The sequence below is a fragment of the Pleurodeles waltl genome, chromosome 11, assembly GCF_031143425.1.
Source record: "Pleurodeles waltl isolate 20211129_DDA chromosome 11, aPleWal1.hap1.20221129, whole genome shotgun sequence".
NCBI lineage: Eukaryota > Metazoa > Chordata > Amphibia > Caudata > Salamandridae > Pleurodeles > Pleurodeles waltl.
Window position 1 is genome coordinate 416,309,798 of NC_090450.1, and position 18,712 is coordinate 416,328,509.

General features: G+C 47.5%; 1 protein-coding gene across 4 annotated transcripts in view; it reads left to right on the top strand.

The window, feature by feature from the left end:
• IWS1 (interacts with SUPT6H, CTD assembly factor 1) overlaps nt 1–18,712 on the top strand; it is a 301,618-nt gene that overhangs the window by 112,618 nt on the left and 170,288 nt on the right. For all 4 annotated transcript variants that reach the window (XM_069213754.1, XM_069213755.1, XM_069213757.1 and 1 more), the window contains exon 5: nt 14,088–14,145. In XM_069213754.1, the coding sequence (XP_069069855.1) occupies nt 14,088–14,145 (58 nt within the window). The remainder of the gene's footprint in view (nt 1–14,087; nt 14,146–18,712) is intronic.

The window sequence follows — 18,712 nt, forward strand, 5'->3', positions numbered from 1 at the left end:
TCTTCAGAGATTACTGTTTCCTTACTACAAAAGGAATGAGTGGGAGAGGTGGAAAGGCGTATGTAGGAAAATGCCACTGTTGGCATGGTCACTCCCCACTTTTGGCCTAGTGTTGATGCCAGCTGTGAATGGAAGTGTGCTGGGGACCCTGCTAACCAGGCGCCAGCACCAGTGTTCTTTCCCTAAAACTGTACCTTTGTTTCCACAATTGGTACAGCCCTGGGACACAGTTACATCCCTTGGTACCGAGGGCCCTGTGGCCAGGGAAGGTCCCTAAGGGCTGCAGCATGTATTATGCCACCCCCAGGGACCCCTCACTCAGTAGAGGCAGCTTGTGTGTGCTGGTGGGGAGATAAGGCAAAGTCGACTTTGCACTCCTCTCAGAGTGCCATGCCCACAAACAACTGCCTGTGGCATACGTAGGTTACCCCTTTAGCAGGCCTTACATTCCTAAGGCAGGGTGCACTATACCACAGGTGAGAGCGTAGCTGCATGAGCTCTGAGCACCTACAGTAACTAAGTGTATCCTAAGACATTGTAAGTGCAAGGTAGCCATACTGAGTATATGGTCTGGGAGTTTTTCATTACGAACTCCACAGCACCGTAATGGCTACAATGAATACTGGGAAGTTTGGTATCAAACTTCTCAGCACAATAAAAACACAAAGATGCCAGTGTGGGATTTATTGGAAAAAGGCACACAGAGGACATCTTAGAGATGCCCCCTGTATGTTAGCCTAACTGGTAGCACATGGCTGACCGATCTGTGCTAGCCTGCCACTTCCGGACAGGTTTCTGACCACAAAGGGTGAGTGCCTTTGTGCACTCTGTGGTCAGAAACAAAGCCTGTCCTAGGTGGAGGTGCTTCACACCTCTCCCCTGCAGGAACTGTAACACATGGCGGTGAGCCTCAAGGGCTCAAGCCTGGTGTTACGATGCCCGTCCTCCGGACGAGCCCCCACTTTTGGCAGCAAGTCTGGAGTGATAATGTAAAAAGAAGAAAAAAAAAAAAAAAAAAAGGAGGGATCACCCCCTCCTTGAGCAATCCTCCATCTTGCTTTGGAGGATTAGGACCAATAGGGATGTGCTTCCCTCCCCAGAGGGAGTGGGCACAAGGAGGGTGTAGCTACCCTCGGGGGACAGTAGTCATTGGCTACTGCCCTCTGACCCTAACACACCCCTAAAATCAGTATTATGGGGCAACCCTGAACCCAGCTCTTGTGATTCTTTACAACCGCACAAGAAGAAGGACTGCTGAGCTGAAAACCCTGCAGAGAAGGAGATGACATCTGACTTGGCCCCAGCCCTACCAGCCTGTCTCCTGCTTCAAAGACCCTGCAAAGATTCTGCAACCGAAAAGCGTTGTGTTCTACAGGACCAGCGACCCCTGAAAAGCCTCCAGGGGACTGCCTGCAACACCGAGGACCAAGAACACCCGTGGGCAGCGGCTCTGCTTAACCAGAAGAAAATACATCCACCTTTAAAAGGGACTCCCACCTCACTCCAGAAGCGCGAGTCCCCACTACTTTGCACCAGACGCCCCCACCCCGTGTCCAGAGAAACCAATTAGTCAGAGAGGACCCCCAGGTGACTCTGTTAACGTGTCCACCCTGAGCTGACCTCTCTGCACCCCCTATACACAGATCAAAAAAAGAGCTACCCCTACAGTCACATTTTGACTTGCCTTTTTGACTTTTGTCAAAGCTTTTTTGACTTTGGGTACGTCAATAAGGCATCACTAAGGACTAGCTTCAATCCCTGTGACTCCCGTCGTTGGATGATGTCCATGACTGATCCGCACCTTGTGTGGCTTTGATTGGAGCATGGCCAGAACCCAAAGTCGTGCTCCAAGTACCAGGCTATGAACCCAAAGGCTTTGAGGGAGCGGTCGCTAAAGGTTCTTGCGTCCTGGCGCTCGGCTCCATGTTGCTCCCTGTCTGTTGAGAGGAAAGTCCCGAGACTGCTCGGGTGCCCACACTCTGCCATCCCATTATAAATCTTTGGGATGTTTTGGGTAAGCATAAGAAGAAGTCGAAGATGAGTAAGCGTTCTACGACTTCACCTCGTTGACCAGATGACATGATGCAGGACAAGAAGCGTTGTCGCTCTACGCCTCCATCCTCGGAGACTACTTCTTGGGTCGGCTCCACACCTCCCTAAGGTTCTTGGAGCCGGTGCCACCCCTGCCCAACTCCACTAGTTCTGAGGCCATACATGCAATTTTTGGGCAGTCCAACCCTGTTGGTGTGCCTTCAGGACCCATGGGGTCAGAAGGGGCCTCTCGGGTTCCGCTTTGGCCTCTGCTCTAGGGGGCACTCAGGGATCAGTTTCCAGGTTTGCGCTGGTCGTGTCACTGCAACCTTCCCTGGTGCAGACATCGATGCTCCCGGCACTAGCCGGGCCTGTGGCTGGCGCGCGACTACATACTTATTGCTGACTCCGACACAGAGCCGGACTGACGTCACCCAACACTGATTCTGACTTTGGGGAGGGCCTTGCTTCCTCAGTCGGTTACTGTTTTATGGATGGGGTGGGAATAGAGGGGTGTTGGGTTTTAGGGCGGAGGAGGCGGTTTTTGGGTTTAGGGCGGGGGGCTTGGGGGTTATGGTTTTAGGGAGGGGATAGGGGGAGTTAGGTGTTAGGGTGGGGAGATGGTTTTTGGGCTTCGGGGGGGGGGGAGGGATTGGGCCTAGGGTTGTGGGTGTACTGCTTTAGGTACAGGGTGGTGGAGGTTAGGTTTTAGGGCAGGGGAGATGATTTCTGGGCTTAGGGTGGGGAGGATTAGGCCGAAGGGTTGGGGAGTACTGCTTTAGTGAGGGGGTGTGGGGTTAGGTTTTAGGGTGTGGGAGACTGTTGGCAAGGGGGGGGGATTGGGTCAAGCGGTGAGGGGTACTGTTTTTGGGTGGGGACAGTTTTCGCGCTTAGTGCGGGGGGAGAATTGGGTTTGGGGTGGAGTGTACTGTATTGGGGAGGGGTGGGGGATTGGCTCATAGGGCAGGGGATGTTTTTCGGGCTTAGGGCTGGGGGATTGGGTCTGGGGTGGGGGGGGTACTGTTTTAGGGAGGGGAGGATGGTGGGGGGGGGGGGGGTTAGGTTTTAGGGAGGGGGATGTTTTTTGGGCTTGGGTAGGTATTGGGCCTGGGGATGTACTGTTCGCAAGAGGGGGCGGAGGTTAGGTTTTAGGGTGGGGGAAATGGGTTTCGGGTATAGGGTGGGGGGGGTATTGGACCTGGGTGTGTGGGGGTACTGTTTTAGGGAGGGGGCGGGGGATTGGGAGTTAGGTTTTAGGGCAGGGTCAGTTTTTAGGCTTAGGCTGGAAAGACGATTTTAGGGCTCAGGGTGGGGGACAGAGTCGGAATAATTTAAGGTTCAGGGTGAGGGAGGAGTATTTTTTTCAATGACTGGGGCACGGAGAGCCGCGTTAGGACCCTTACCATGCATATGCCTTTAAAACACATGCTTTTTTCAACGTAATTCATTGTAAAGACATGCATGGTAATGGATATGCTTAGTAATGGCATTCTCGTTGGCATGCATGGTAACGACGTGCATTGCAACCAAATGCGTTGTTCTGACATACAACCGCTGGGGACTTGGTTTAAACCAAGCAGAAGGGCTCCTGTTAATAAGACAGTCACCTGCCACCATAGGCCTGTGCCTAACAACCCAGTTTTCCTGTCCCAACGTCCCATCCTGGAGAGCTTGGTTATCCAAGTCTCTACCTCCTCTTGTGCATTCCCTTCTGCATCCCCGGATAGGGAATCCAAAAGACTAGATCAGATTAGGAAGAAAATGTTCTCTTCCTCCAGTCTGGTATTGCGGTCTGTGCACGCCGCATGTCTTTTTGGTCTCTATACCCATACTATATTGGGACATGGTTGCACAAGTGCAGTCACAGGTTCCGGAGGAGGCCCAGGCAACTCTCTCGCTCAGACTGCTGCTGATGGGAGAGACAAAGCCAGGTTCATGATACGATGTTTGATTGGATATGACAGAATCACTAAGTAGATTGGTTGCATTGACAGTGGCCTTGAGGCACCACGCTTGGTTTAGGACGTCTAGCTTTTCGGTGGATGTCCAAGCTGCGCTTATGGACATGCCCTTTGATGGCACCCGTCTCTTCGGAGACAAAGCAGACTCCGCACTCGAGCGATTTAAGTAGTTCCAGGCTACGGATCAATCCATGGGCCTCGCAGCAGCCCCTTGCCCCCCTCAGTCTGCTTTTTGCCCCTTTTGTAGCTACAAAAGGGGCACCTAACCACGTACCTTTCCCTTAAGCCCCCGTGCCGCACATGCTGCACAGCCTCTGCGTGGCCGGGGACGTGGGATCCAACTTCCTCGTAGATCAGGGGGCCAGTGGTCAGCCAAGTCTACCACCTGTTCCCCTGCAGCCTCCAATCCTTCCTAGTCTGACGCTTCCCCATCATGGGCCAGTTGGATGCAGGATTCACCATCACCTGCCCCACTGGGAAAACATCATGTCAGACAGGACGGTTTTGCAAATACTCCGAAGGGGCTACTTACTCCCTCCCCTTCAAGACTACCCCTCCATCCATACCACCATCATGCAAAAGGATTACGGAGGATCACATGGCACTTCTCCGTGAGGAGGTTACGTCTCCTTGCCAAGGGAGCCATAGAGAGGGTCCCTGTGCCAGAAGTGGGCCCTGGCTGTTATTCTCGCTACTTTCTGGTGCCCAAGAAGGACAAGGGCCTCCTTCCTATCCTAGACCTCCTGCACCTAAATCTCTTCCTCAAAAAGGAGAGGTTCAAAATGCTCACTCTGGCTCAAGTTCTACTTGCCCTGGAACCAGAAGAATGGATGGTAGCGTTGGACTTGCAGGATGCATATCTTCATATTGCCGTCCTGCCTGCCCACAGGCGTTAATTGTGGGTCATGGTAGGCCACAAGCATTTTCAGTTTACCGTGCTCCCTTTTGGCCTTACTAGCGCTCCTCAGGTGTTCACTTAGCTGATGGTGGTGGTCGCAGCCAATTTGCACAGGTCGGGGGTTTCAGTCTTCCCCAACCTTGACGACTAGTTGTTGAAGACGAGATTGCCCCAGGCTGTCATCTCCAACCTCCAGACTACAGCGGACCTCCTGCATTCGCTGGGCTTCACTATAAATATGCCGAAGTCACAGCTGACTCCCTCTCAGATGCTCCCTTCCATCTGATTTGTTCTGGATACAGTGCAGTTTCAGGCCTATCTTCCCGAGCGTCGAGTTCAGAATATTCAGGCTATGATACCGATTTTTCATCCTCTATCCTGGAGTCCGAGCTCCATATCAATCTTTTGGAGCTCAGGGCGATCAGGCTTGTATTGCAAGCATTCTTTCCCTCTCAAAAAGGGGAAGTGGTGCAGGTGTTCACGGACAACACCACCGCCATATGGTACTGCAACAAGCAGGGTGTGATTGGGTTGTGGACCCTTTATCAAGAGGCTTTCTGCCTCTGGACATGGCTGGAACATCAGGGCATATCCTGGTGGCGTATTATTTGGCAGGCTGCCTGACACCAGAGAAGACTAACTCAGCCGTCAATGTCAGTCACAAATGGCATCTCCATCCAGATGTGGTGCAGGGTTTCTTTCAGCAGTGGGGAGAACCTTGTTTAGATCTGTTTGCCTCTGCAGAGAACGTGTAATGTTGGCTGTTTTGCGTGCTGGAGTTTCTAAGGTGGCACTCGCTCGGCAGCGCTTTTCATCTCAAATGGAACTCAAGCCTCCTTTATGCCTTTGCGTCAGTACCACTTCTGCCCAGAGTTCTCAAGAAGATCAAGAACGACCGGGCCCATGTCATTCTTGCGGCTCCCCACTGGGCATGAAGAATCTGGTATCCCAAGCTCTTGAGCGTGGCCATCGATCCTCCACTCAGACTGCCTCTTCTATAGGATCTTCTGTCGCAGCAGCAGGGGACGATTCTCCTCCCAAACCTGTCCGATCTTAGCCGCCTTGCATGGGGATTGAGGCATCCCTCCATCAAAATGGTATATGCCAGTCTTTGGAATAAATTTGTGGCATGGTGTACAGACAAGTCCGTTGATCCCCCCCCCCCCCCCCCCCCCCCCCCCTTTCTGCCTGTCTTTCTGAGGTTCTTTTGTTTGTTCTTTCTCTGGCCCAGCAGGGCTCTGCTCTAGGCACCCTAAGGGATTGTTTGTCTGCCGTCTCGCCTTTACTCAGATTGCCTGACCAACCGTCCTTGATTAAGTCCCCCATTGTTGGTAGATTTCCAAAGGGTCTTAACCATATGTTTCCTCCTCCGTTTATAATGCCCCAATGGGATATGAACTTGGTTCTTACCTTCTTGATGTGTGCTCCTTCGAGCTTCTTCATAATTGTCCACTTTGGCCTCTTACGTTAAAGACCACCTTTCTAGTCACCATCACCTCTGCTTGCAGAGTGAGTGAGCTACAGGCCCTTTTCTCGAAGCCACCTTTCATTTCCATCCATCCAGACAGGTGATGTTTCGTACCAGGCCTTCCTATTTGCCAAAAGTGGTCACACCCTTTAATGAAGTCCAATCCATCACCTTGCCTACTTTTTATGCACCTCCACATCCTTCTGAGTAAGAAGAGAGATTCCTCCACCTGGGCCTAAAAAGACATTGACATTCTATCTCAATCGTACCAAAGAGTACCAGGTGGATGATCAACTCGTTGTTGATTATGTGGGTATGAAGAAAGGTTGGGCAGTGCAGAAGAGAAAGCAACCCCAGGAGGGTTTGCACGCACACGCTACCATAGCAACGGCTGCAACCACTGTGTTAGCACGTGGAGTTCCAGTCCTGTATATCTGCTAGGAAGCAGCATGGTTGTCTTCGCACACGTTCACAAAACATTACTCATTACTCCCTGGACAGTCGGTCCGCAGGGATGGATACTTTGGCCAATCGGTCCTGAAGGGCTTCTTAGTATTATCTTGGTTCGCAGACCCATCTGGGGGATGGTATTGCTTGGGTATCTATTCTAAGTTAAGTAACTAGCAACTAGAAGTCTCTATCACATGAACAAGTTACTTACCTTCGTAACAAATTATCTGGTTCAGACATATTCTAGTTGCAGATTTCTTACTGACCCACCATTTCTCCCTGTCTCTGCGAACTGATTTCTAAGGACAGGAACTTCCCTTTTAGGGCCCTAGTTTTGGTGCACCTAAGTCAGTATTCTATATATCACTGTGCTTTGGTGTGGAAAGCCATGAAAAGAAACTTACGTCAGCGCGCCGGGGTGGTGCCTATATACGTCCTGCGACGACGTATCTGGCGACCATGATGCCAACGACGGATGCAGAGTCGATCGATGCCACCTGATGGCGTGCAGGGGTACTGCTCGATGAAAAATCTCCAGTTCCAGACTGATGCCTGGGGTAAATTCTAAGGTAAGGAATCTGCAACTAAAATGTCTCTACCAGATACTTTGTTACCTAAAGTAGGTAACTTGTTTGATAGGACTAAAACCTTTAGGAAAACAAAGCAGTTATTTGTTGGCTTCTCCAACCCTAGAAAAGGAAACACAATTTCAAAAGCAGGGATTGCACAATGGATAGTAAAATGCATACAGATATGTTACATTAAAGCCAAACATACATTACCATCAGTTCCACAAGCACATTCTACTAGAAAGAAAGGTGCTTCTTTAGCATTTTGATGGAACATTACTTTAGCTGACATTTGTAAGGCAGCTACTTGGGCTAATCCACATACATTTACCAAATACTACTATGTTTATGCCCAAGCAAGACAAGAAGAACTTTATTCCAGACATTGCACCAGCCGATGCCTAAAGCCACTTAAGGAAGAAAACTGCTTTACAGTCTATTCATTGCATGTGTATTTGCGACCAAAATATGCTATGAATGGAGTATACTACTTAACTTGTAAGAATCTATTTGTAAAGTGTAGTGCTGCAGATTCACATGCACCCTTCCGCTATCCTGGCAGGCATTCTGTGGTGTCAGATATCATGTTTAAAAAAGGGCATATATTTTTAGTCTTACACATATAAAACTTGATCTTCGATATATCTTCACTAGCTTCATTCTCACTCGCCATAAGAGTGGGAAAAATAATCGAACATTGGAGTCGTTGAGCAAGCACATTCGCTCGAAGAGGAGGAGTCTTGATGTCATGACGGCAACAAAAATTCTTTGAGGAGAAATAACCCAAACAGCACTCAGAGCTTGGAATGCTACACTCCGGTGGACTAAATGGAACCAAACACTAAATGTTGAAACTCCATTATGGGAGGGGACCTGGCGCCTACAAGTATCCTTATTGACTGTTCCGGGGATGGGGACCTTGTAGGCCCATCACAAATAGGTGACATCTGGACCAGGAACCATATGAAATCATTTTAAGAGCTTCAATTAGAGTTCTATATGCGCGTACCTCACTGTTTTACTGATATCTGCATCTACGACACATCCTACCCTATCGTACTCAGCGGACATTTCAGAATACAGTCCCCTTGAAAACAAATTTCTTATGGGCCCCTTGGGTAAGGACAGGGTCTCACAAATATATAAATTTTGATTATTCACTCACCTTTGTCCTTGAATGCCTACGCCAAATGCCAAATGGGAGACCCAGGTGGTATAGTTGGACGAGGCAGATTGGAGAGATATCTGCATTACCCGTCGTACCTTGGCAATCACTGTCAGGCTTTGCTACATGCAGTTCAAATATCGTCTTCAAGCCTACTTATCGCTCTATAGAATGTGGTGCACGGGCATCGCTGGCTCATCCGCGTTTTCTTGATGCAAAGAACCAATGGGTGACTTTCCATATGGTTTGGCAATAGCCAGTTATACAAGCCTACTAAGTCACCATCACCTGTACCCTGTCTAACATTACGAACATATAGCTCGAGGCAAACCCGAGTCTGGAACTATTGGGCAGTCTTGACATGGGTGGGCGCTGAATCGATATGACATTGATTGACCATGGACTGCAGATTGCTAAGCTGACACTGCTCACCATTGTAGATCCTCTGGAGCCCCTGCAGTGGAGCCATGGACCAGTGTTATGGACTGGTGTGACAAATTTGAAGAGATGATATACAATGCATAGGTAGGTCCCTGGAAATGCGAGCGAGTGTGGAAGAAATGGTGGAATCACTATCGCCTCAAAATGTAATGGATTCTCACTACCATGACTTGTTAGTTTTACAGATAATCCTTGTAATCGGTCAGATGGGCCCTATGCGAAACAGTAGATTTATTTGTTGTTGTGATTTCAATTTGCAGGCAGATATCTTGTTTTAGACATGTAAAACCGAATAACTTTTTTTGAGAAAAACAAGTTGTAAAGTCCGGGCCCAACACTAGATGGCAGGGGCGGCCTGCAGGTGAATCTGCAGCACTACCAACAGATGCTTACAATGTAAGTAACATACTCCTTATGCATGCCATAGAAAACACAGGTAATGTAAATATAAATTAAATGTAGAATGCAAAATGATGCATAAATACTTCCTTAATGGTGACTGCTCACACTGTTGCGAGTTATCAGGGAAGCGTAACGTGCATCAAAAACTGAAAAAATATGTATTTTAATATTTTTAAAAGAAGGTATAAAAAGAAATGGAGGACACCTGTGCCATAATTTTACAAATGACTATATAGCACTTGAAAACATTTTTAAAGAAGAGTAGGCATGACTTCAAGCAGAGCGAAATTGTAATAAGTTGATAATTACATGTCACTTAAGAAAAGTAAATGTTAGCCAATTGGTGCATAACAAATGTCAGTCCAATTTTACTTAAGGCAAGTTGATTTCATTTTCAAATATTGCTGGCATGTGCCCACTTGGCATTACTTATTGAGAGTTTTGGGGACTTTAGAGGACAGAGCACATTTGGAGAATAGGAGCAGAAAATTGCTGTCCCGCACTTGCTGGCTGCACTTCATGTTTTTGTAGTTGAATACTGAGCACATCCCAGTTTCTTAACTTTCGCATGAACGTAGAAGAAGAGATCCTCCAGGCTTTTGGCTGTGGGACTTCATTGCACCTGCTCACCTGAGATCTGTGGATAATCTTAGTTCTTGAGACTTCTATGGCATGTAACAACTGTGTTAAGGCAGGTGTTCAACAGTGCCTCAAAAGCAACTCACACCGAGTAGCTTAGTTTGAAGCCATCCAAGAAGATATTTGTAGGAAAGTACCATCTTGCCTGGCATGTTACCCCCATTTTTCACTGTATATATGTTGTTTTAGTTGTATGTGTCACTGGGACCCTGTTCTCCAGGGCCCCAGTGCTCATAAGTGTGCCTGAATGTGTTACCTGTGTAGTGACTAACTGTCTCACTGAGGCTCTGCTAATCAGAACCTCAGTGGTTATGCTCTCTCATTTCTTTCAAATTGTCACTAACAGGCTAGTGACCAATTTTACCAATTTACATTGGCTTACTGGAACACCCTTATAATTCCATAGGATATGGTACTGAGGTACCCAGGGTATTGGGGTTCCAGGAGATCCCTATGGGCTGCAGCATTTCTTTTGCCACCCATAGGGAGCTCTGACAAATCTTACACAGGCCTGCCACTGCAGCCTGAGTGAAATAACGTCCACGTTATTTCACAGCCATTTTACACTGCACTTAAGTAACTTATAAGTCACCTATATGTCTAACCTTTACCTGGTAACGGTTAGGTGCAAAGTTACTTAGTGTGAGGGCACCCTGGCACTAGCCAAGGTGCCCCCACATTGTTCAGGGCCAATTCCCCGGACTTTGTGAGTGCGGGGACACCATTACACGCGTGTACTACATATAGGTCACTACCTATATGTAGCTTCACAATGGTAACTGCGAATATGGCCATGTAACATGTCTAAGATCATAGAATTGCCCCTTCTATGCCATCCTGGCATTATTGGGACAATTCCATGATCCCAGTGGTCTGTAGCACAGACCCTGGTACTGCCAAACTGCCTTTTCTAGGGTTTCACTGCAGCTGCTGCTGCTGCCAACCCCTCAGACAGGTTTCTGCCCTCCTGGGGTCAAGCCAGGCTTGTCCCAGGATGGCAGAACAAAGGACTTCCTCTGAGAGAGGGTGTTACACCCTCTCCCTTTGGAAAATGGTGTGAAGGCAGGGGAGGAGTAGCCTCCCCCAGCCTCTGGAAATGCTTTCTTGGGCACAGATGTGCCCAATTCTGCATAAGCCAGTCTACACCGGTTCAGGGACCCCTTCGCCCCTGCTCTGGCGCGAAACTGGACAAAGGAAAGGGGAGTGACCACTCCCCTGACCTGCACCTCCCCTGGGAGGTGTCCAGAGCTCCTCCAGTGTGCTCCAGACCTCTGCCATCTTGGAAACAGAGGTGCTGCTGGCACACTGGACTGCTCTGAGTGGCCAGTGCCACCAGGTGACGTCAGAGACTCCTTCTGATAGGCTCCTTCAGGTGTTAGTAGCCTATCCTCTCTCCTAGGTAGCCAAACCCTCTTTTCTGGCTATTTAGGGTCTCTGTCTCTGGGGAAACTTTAGATAACGAATGCAAGAGCTCATCCGAGTTCCTCTGCATCTCTCTCTTCACCTTCTGATAAGGAATCGACTGCTGACCGCGCTGGAAGCCTGCAAACCTGCAACAAAGTAGCTAAGACGACTACTGCAACTCTGTAACGCTGATCCTGCCGCCTTCTCGACTGTTTTCCTGCTTGTGCATGCTGTAGGGGTAGTCTGCCTCCTCTCTGCACCAGAAGCTCCGAAGAAATCTCCCGTGGGTCGACGGAATCTTCCCCCTGCAACCGCAGGCACCAAAAAGCTGCATTACCGGTCCCTTGGGTCTCCTCTCAGCACGACGAGCGAGGTCCCTTGAATCCAGCAACTCTGTCCAAGTGACTCCCACAGTCCAGTGACTCTTCAGTCCAAGTTTGGTGGAGGTAAGTCCTTGCCTCCCCACTCCAGACTGCATTGTTGGTAACCGCGACTTTTGAGCTACTCCGGCCCCTGTGCACTTCCGGCGGAAATCCTTTGTGCACAGCCAAGCCTGGGTCCACGGCACTCTAACCTGCATTGCACGACTTTCTAAGTTGGTCTCCGGCGACGTGGGACCCCTTTGTGCAACTTCGGCGAGCACCGTTTCACGCATCCTCGTAGTGCCTGTTTCTGGCACTTCTCCGGGTGCTACCTGCTTCAGAGAGGGCTCCTTGTCTTGCTCGACGTCCCCTCTCTCTCCTGGTCCAATTTGCGACCTCCTGGTCCCTCCTGGGCCTCAGCAGCATCCAAAAACGCTAACCGCACGATTTGCAGCTAGCAAGGCTTGTTGGCGTCCTTTCAGCGGGAAAACACTTCTGCACGACTCTCCAAGGCGAGAGGGATCCGTCCACCAAAGGGGAAGTCTAGCCCTTTTCGTTCCTGCAGAAACCGCAGCTTCTTCTGTCCAGTAGAAGCTTCTTTGCACCCGCAGCTGGCATTTCCTGGGCATCTGCCCATCTCCGACTTGCTTGTGACTTTTGGACTTGGTCCCCTTGTTCCACAGGTACCCTAGATTGGAAATCCACAGTTGTTGCATTGTTGGTTTGTGTCTTTCCTGCATTATTCCTCTATCACGACTTCTTTGTCTTCTGGGGAACTTTAGTGCACTTTGCACTCACTTTTCAGGGTCTTGGGGAGGGCTAATTTTCTAACTCTCACTATTTTCTAATAGTCCCAGCGACCCTCTACAAGGTCACATAGGTTTGGGGTCCATTCGTGGTTCGCATTCCACTTTTGGAGTATATGGTTTGTGTTGCCCCTATCCCTATGTGTCCCCATTGCATCCTATTGTAACTATACATTGTTTGCACTGTTTTCTAAGACTATACTGCATATTTTTAGTACTGTGTACATATAACTTGTGTATATTTGCTATCCTCACTCTGAGGGTACACTCTGAGATACTTTGGCATATTGTCATAAAAATAAAGTACCTTTATTTTTAGTATAACTGTGTATTGTGTTTTCTTATGATATTGTGCAAGTGACACTTGTGGTACTGTAGTAGCTTCACACGTCTCCTAGTTCAGCCTAAGCTGCTCTGCTAAGCTACCATTATCTATCAGCCTAAGCTGCTAGACACCCTATACACTAATAAGGGATACCTGGGCCTGGTGCAAGGTGTAAGTACCCCTTGGTACTCACTACAAGCCAGTCCAGCCTCCTACAGTATTGCTATGGTGCACGAAAAGAGCTGAACTCCTCTACTCTGGACTATCTCATGCAGATACTGTTGTGCAAGGTCATTGCCATTTGTGTGTTGTAAATAGATTACCTCCGGACATTCTTCAACGCATAACTGAGTAGTTGAAAGCAGTGCAAACATTCATTCCATGGTAATTAAACCACTTATTCTCCATGTCAGTTGATTACCAGGTCTTTTTCTGTTACTCATTGTTAGCATGTTGTCTAATCGAGTGGGTGGGTGAATCACAAATATTCAGAAACTATTGGCGTGGACTGAGACAATGTTTCACAAAGCAGCACTCCAAGTGGTGTTTGTTCAGACTATGATGCGATTTTGAGAAGTAATTTGTGGGATTAATCTTCATGATTAGCATTCCTTTGGCCCATTCATTATTGAACTTGAATGAGTAAAAAAATATGTTCAGCAAGGGTTTTAGAATACACCAGCCAAGGAAATGGGAAGAAAGTGATTGTGGTCTTTGTAATGCCACCACTTTAGTGTGATGATCTCAAGCACTTGTGGCACAAATAAAATGGCAGCAAAAAAGATTGTAGTCACTGTAATGGGCAATAATAAAGGAATTGTTAGCTTTGTGCCCTCAGTTCAGAGTCTCAATCTAGGGGTGGCAATTTTGACTGGTTTGTGTCCTTCATAGTGGTTGGGGGGGCAGAGACTAGGCACAGGATGTTGCGAAGGACCCACTTGCACCTGAGCCCTCTGGGCACGGTCAGCAGGAAAGCCCTGCCAACATTAATGTAGAGGAGGACTGGAGTGAAAAAGCAGTCATTGACAGTGCAACAAGGGACAAAGCAGAATACCCAGGCAGAAACCTGGCATGTGAATCTATAAAAGATTCACTCTACCAGTCATTCTTATGCCTTTACAAGAATATGAAATATATTCCGTGTTTTTTTTTTTTTTCTGTTTCAGGAATCTAATTGCAGATATTTTTGGAGAGTCTGGTGATGAAGAAGAGGAGGAATTTACGGTAAGACTTATCAGAATTTATTCTTTTCTTAATATGCTGGTTATACAAATGTGTATCTAGGCTTGAAATAGATGTGCGATTGCTTTTGAGGCAGGCACATTTTTGGGAGCTGAGGGATTCGATTATACTAGATAACAATTTGTTTTGGGTGTTGACCCACTGCTGAGGTTTGGTTGACTGTGCTTTGAACATTGTGTTTCTTCTCTGCACATCTTTCCAATTTAGGGACTGTCTCATTCGTCCTTTAGTTCACATTGTTAAATTCCTTTATTTCCCTTGTAAGCAGTGAATGAGAGTGTGCCAATAAACTAGTGGACAGCTGCTACTGCAAGTTATATGGTACACAGTACTGCATGTGCGTACTCCATCAAGGTACACTAGTATAAATGTTCTTGGTCGCTCTCCAAAGTTTCCCATATTTCAATAGACAACCCCAATTTTAGATGTATGCTAGCTTTTTGGTCCTGTTTGTTTTCTTTCAGGGCGTTCTCTTATCTCTCAGTAGTTTAATATCCATTGCAGCAGACTCCAGACCCCCTCTCCCCCAAAATCTCCCCCACAAAAGTGTGTGTTAGCTGGCTGCTTAAATACCATCTAATTCCTTCTATAGCTGATGTGCAAGTAAGGTAAAAGAGGCATCCATGAAGAGACTATGGACCCACATTTTCTATTACTGCCAAACAGTGTTGGAAAAAGCAAGAGATACTGGAGAAAACATTGTGGTCAAAACCTTTCTTTGTCGATAAGATGGCATTTATCCTTTCAGGACAATTACTGGCAGTGTTGAGGGGGAATCCTATGGGTCTTGTATATTTAGTTTGTGACAAGCCACAATTATCTGAAAATACAGGTTACACCTTTTCCCACTGGTACTGGACAACTGGAGCTATAGACACATACTCCAGTCACCATGGGTGTTGTGAGAAGGGCAGTGCCATTAAGTATCATTTGAGCTATAGGAAAATCTCCCTCCCTCAGCCTGAATATCACTTTGTCCTATTAGACTGGAGCGTTCTTCCACACGTATCACATGGTGGTGTTGCTCCTTTCATCCAGCCCACTTGTGAGGTTTAGTCCCACAGCATATCCCTCAGCAAGGCTTATATTGTCCTAACTACACTAAGACAAGCAATAGGGGCGTCTTCTATGTTGTCTTTGTTACCAGCTGCCTCCCTGCTTAGATCCTTACAGAAGGCAAACAAATATGTTGCGCAAAATGGGGGCCATGCTGAAGTCTTCAGCACCTTCATGCATCCCCCTTGGTGTGCATAATCAAGGGTCTTTCACAACATTTGTGTTCTAAGACAGTTAAGATAAGAGGAGGTTTCCATGTATTAATACTGTCTCATTATATTACTCACCAGGCTATTTTTTTTATTGTTTCACAATTAGTCTAAATTCTTATAAAAGAGTTATCCTATTTCAATGAAACTGTATTTTAAATTCATTCAATATACTGACCTGAAGAAATTTGATCAATATTCCTCTAGTGATTCTTTGTTTCATTGTTCCTTTTTTCCCATTTGTGCCCCCGCCCAGACATACAAAAACCTTAATCTGCACTTTTCCTAGCCTTTGGTTCAAGCAGACGCTTCTTAGTGAGTGCCCAGCATGACATCCTTGCAGGTAGAGGTTCCTGTGTTGAAAGATTCAATGCAGATATGGAATAAAACACTGTTCAGAATAAGTCACTGCAGTTATTTTGAACATTAAAGTTCAGTTGCTAAATGATGAGCCAGTCTTTATGGCAGACAGTCTGTGACCATTTGTAAAGGAAAGTAAATGCATCCTTCCATACCCTAAACCTAACCTTCATGACCTTGGAAACCAGGTAAAAAAGTTCTGCTGACTGGATTTGCAATTTGATTTGGGGATGAAACCGTAGCTGCATGTTGCAGAAAGTGTGGTCGGCCATATCCAGGTGTAAAAGGTATACTTGCATTGTACTGCCTACTCACAAATGGTTTATCTATCAACGTAAACAATAGCCAACCCCCTGTCCTTGAGGTAGCAGACTTCCTTTCCTTTGTAATAAAACAGAGCCTTAATCTGGAATTACATCATAAAAATGTTGTCTTTTCTGGTGGATACTTTTAACTGTAGATTCCTAGCCTTTAGACTATCCCTTGGCACCGGACTGGATCAGAAAGATATTTTAACATAGCTCTTGCACGCCAGTAGATGGCATTGTGTAGCTCTCGGTCAGCTACACTCTGCCTAGACACGATGGTTTTAGCTGCATATAAGCACAACTCAAGTCCACTGACATTAATTCCTTTCGTTCAGCGCCTTTGAAAGAGGATCTGGACCTAGTGCCTAACTTTTTCTCATCAGTTGACAAACTTTTTCTAGCAATATCTGTCTCCAGTGTGCAAAGGAACATGACCTTTCTAAAACTACAGGGTTTAAGCCTTATACGGGCTGTCACAAGGTAAATACGGGCTGTCACAAGGTAATGTCTGTGATCGATCCCAATAAGATATGTCTCTGGTGTTTGGGTTTAGGTAGTAAGTCCATGTTGTGCAAGGAGTATGTCCTTATGTACCTGAAGGTGATTAGGGATTGCAGACCTGAGCTGTACGTCATTGAACACTTCAAAAAAGAAATTTAAGAAGGACAACTGGGACTCGTCGCAGTCTCTCAACTTTCCCTTATGAAGTCCTGTGGATGTCACAGTGCCCTCAGATCTCACCTATATCCCCCCATTGAGGAGCTGATCCTGAAGCACCCTAAAATTCCATGGCAGTCATCGACCTCTTAATAGATAGAGGCTTTCAAGGATGCCATGTTCCACATCTTTGGCACCCTGTGAGCTCCCTTTGGCTCACCTTTGGGCCCCACGGAGACCTGTAGTCTTGTTAATGCTGGTGGATCTATTCTCTGCGTCATCTGTGCCTCCTACACCCACTTCAGCTCAGACTCTGGAGCCGACCCCAGGTTAGGCACCACGATTCACCATGGATCCTGCCACATCAGTGCCAGCCCGACACAGTGTCTGCCATTCCTGTTGTCCTGTCCAACTCTGAATCAAATCGGTCTCAACCTAGATAGTAACTGCATCATCAAAGATGACTGGCCCATGTCCATTCTGGCTGAAACAAAACCGCACCTTTGCCTTTGAGCCGCTCTTCTGCGCTCCAGCTTTTTTGATCAGATTCTGACCATAGCTAACTAGCCTTTGACAAAGATGGCAATGAATTTTCCCCCACAACATGGACTGGACTCGTTCCCTGACAAGTGCCTGTGTTCTCTCCCTGGTCCTTGAAAGTTTTGAAGCATGGGCAGACCACACCTGAGCCTTTGCTGTTCTTCACCAAAGCCCTTTCTAACACCCAAATGGGCACCTTGGCTAAATCTTTTTGCAGCCACTGGTAAATAGACAGGTGGCATGACGCAACAGACCTGCTCCAGAGAGGCTGGTAGTTCAGGATTCTGTTAGCAGGATCTACCCAAGCTCATTTGCTGCAGCTGTCACATGTTGAATTGAAGAGCTTTCGGTCATTCAGGAAGCAAGCGTTGTCCTTCTGTTAGTCAATATCAGCTGTTGGATGGGTAGGTACTGTGATGCGTTATGGGACGTGGTCTCAGAAATCTTGCCAGCAGTACCAGAGGAATTGCACCATCGTAGTGCAAGCCATTCAGGCAGACCAGACAAAGGCCAAATATATCATATGCCAGGGGTTTGCTTGCAGGCATTGCGAAGGCCCACACCCCAACAACATTCACCACAGTTGTTTTGGTGTCTGGCAGAGGATCCAGGAAAAAGTGTTCAGGGTTGCAGTGGCAGCAAACCTCCAGGTCCCGCACCCCTCTAGCAGCAGATTCCATACCATATTAGTTTGCCCATAACTGCACCCAATCAACCTGTGGGAGGCAGGATCAGTCATTTTCTTCACATGTGGTAGGCTGTAAGGAAATGCCTCCTTGGCATGGTTACCCCCTGACCTTTTGCCTTTGCTGATGCTAAGTTTTGATTTGAAAGTGTGCTGAGGCCTGCTAGCCAGGCCCCAGCACCAGTGTTCTTTCCCTAACCTGTACTTTTGTTTTCACAATTGGCACACCCTGGCATCCAGGTAAGTCCCTTGTAACTGGTACCCCTGGTACCAAGGGCCCTGATGCCAGGGAAGATCTCGAAGGGCTGCAGCATATCTTATGCCACCCTGGGGACCCCTCACTCAGCACAGACAAACTGCTTGCCAGCTTGTGTGTTCTGGTGAGGACAAAACGAGTAAGTCGACATGGCATTCCCCTCAGGGTGCCATGCCAACCTCACACTGCCTATGCAGTATAGAGAAGTCACTCCTCTAGCAGGCCTTACAGCCCTAAGGCAGGGTGCACTATACCATAGGTGAGGGCACCAGTGCATGAGCACTGTGCCCCTACAGTGTCTAAGCAAAACCTTAGACATTGTAAGTGCAGGGTAGCCATAAGAGTATATGGTCTGGGAGTCTGTCAAACACGAACTCCACAGCACCATAATGGCTACACTGAAAACTGGGAAGTTTGGTATCAAACTTCTCAGTACAATAAATGCACACTGATGCCAGTGTACATTTTATTGTAACAT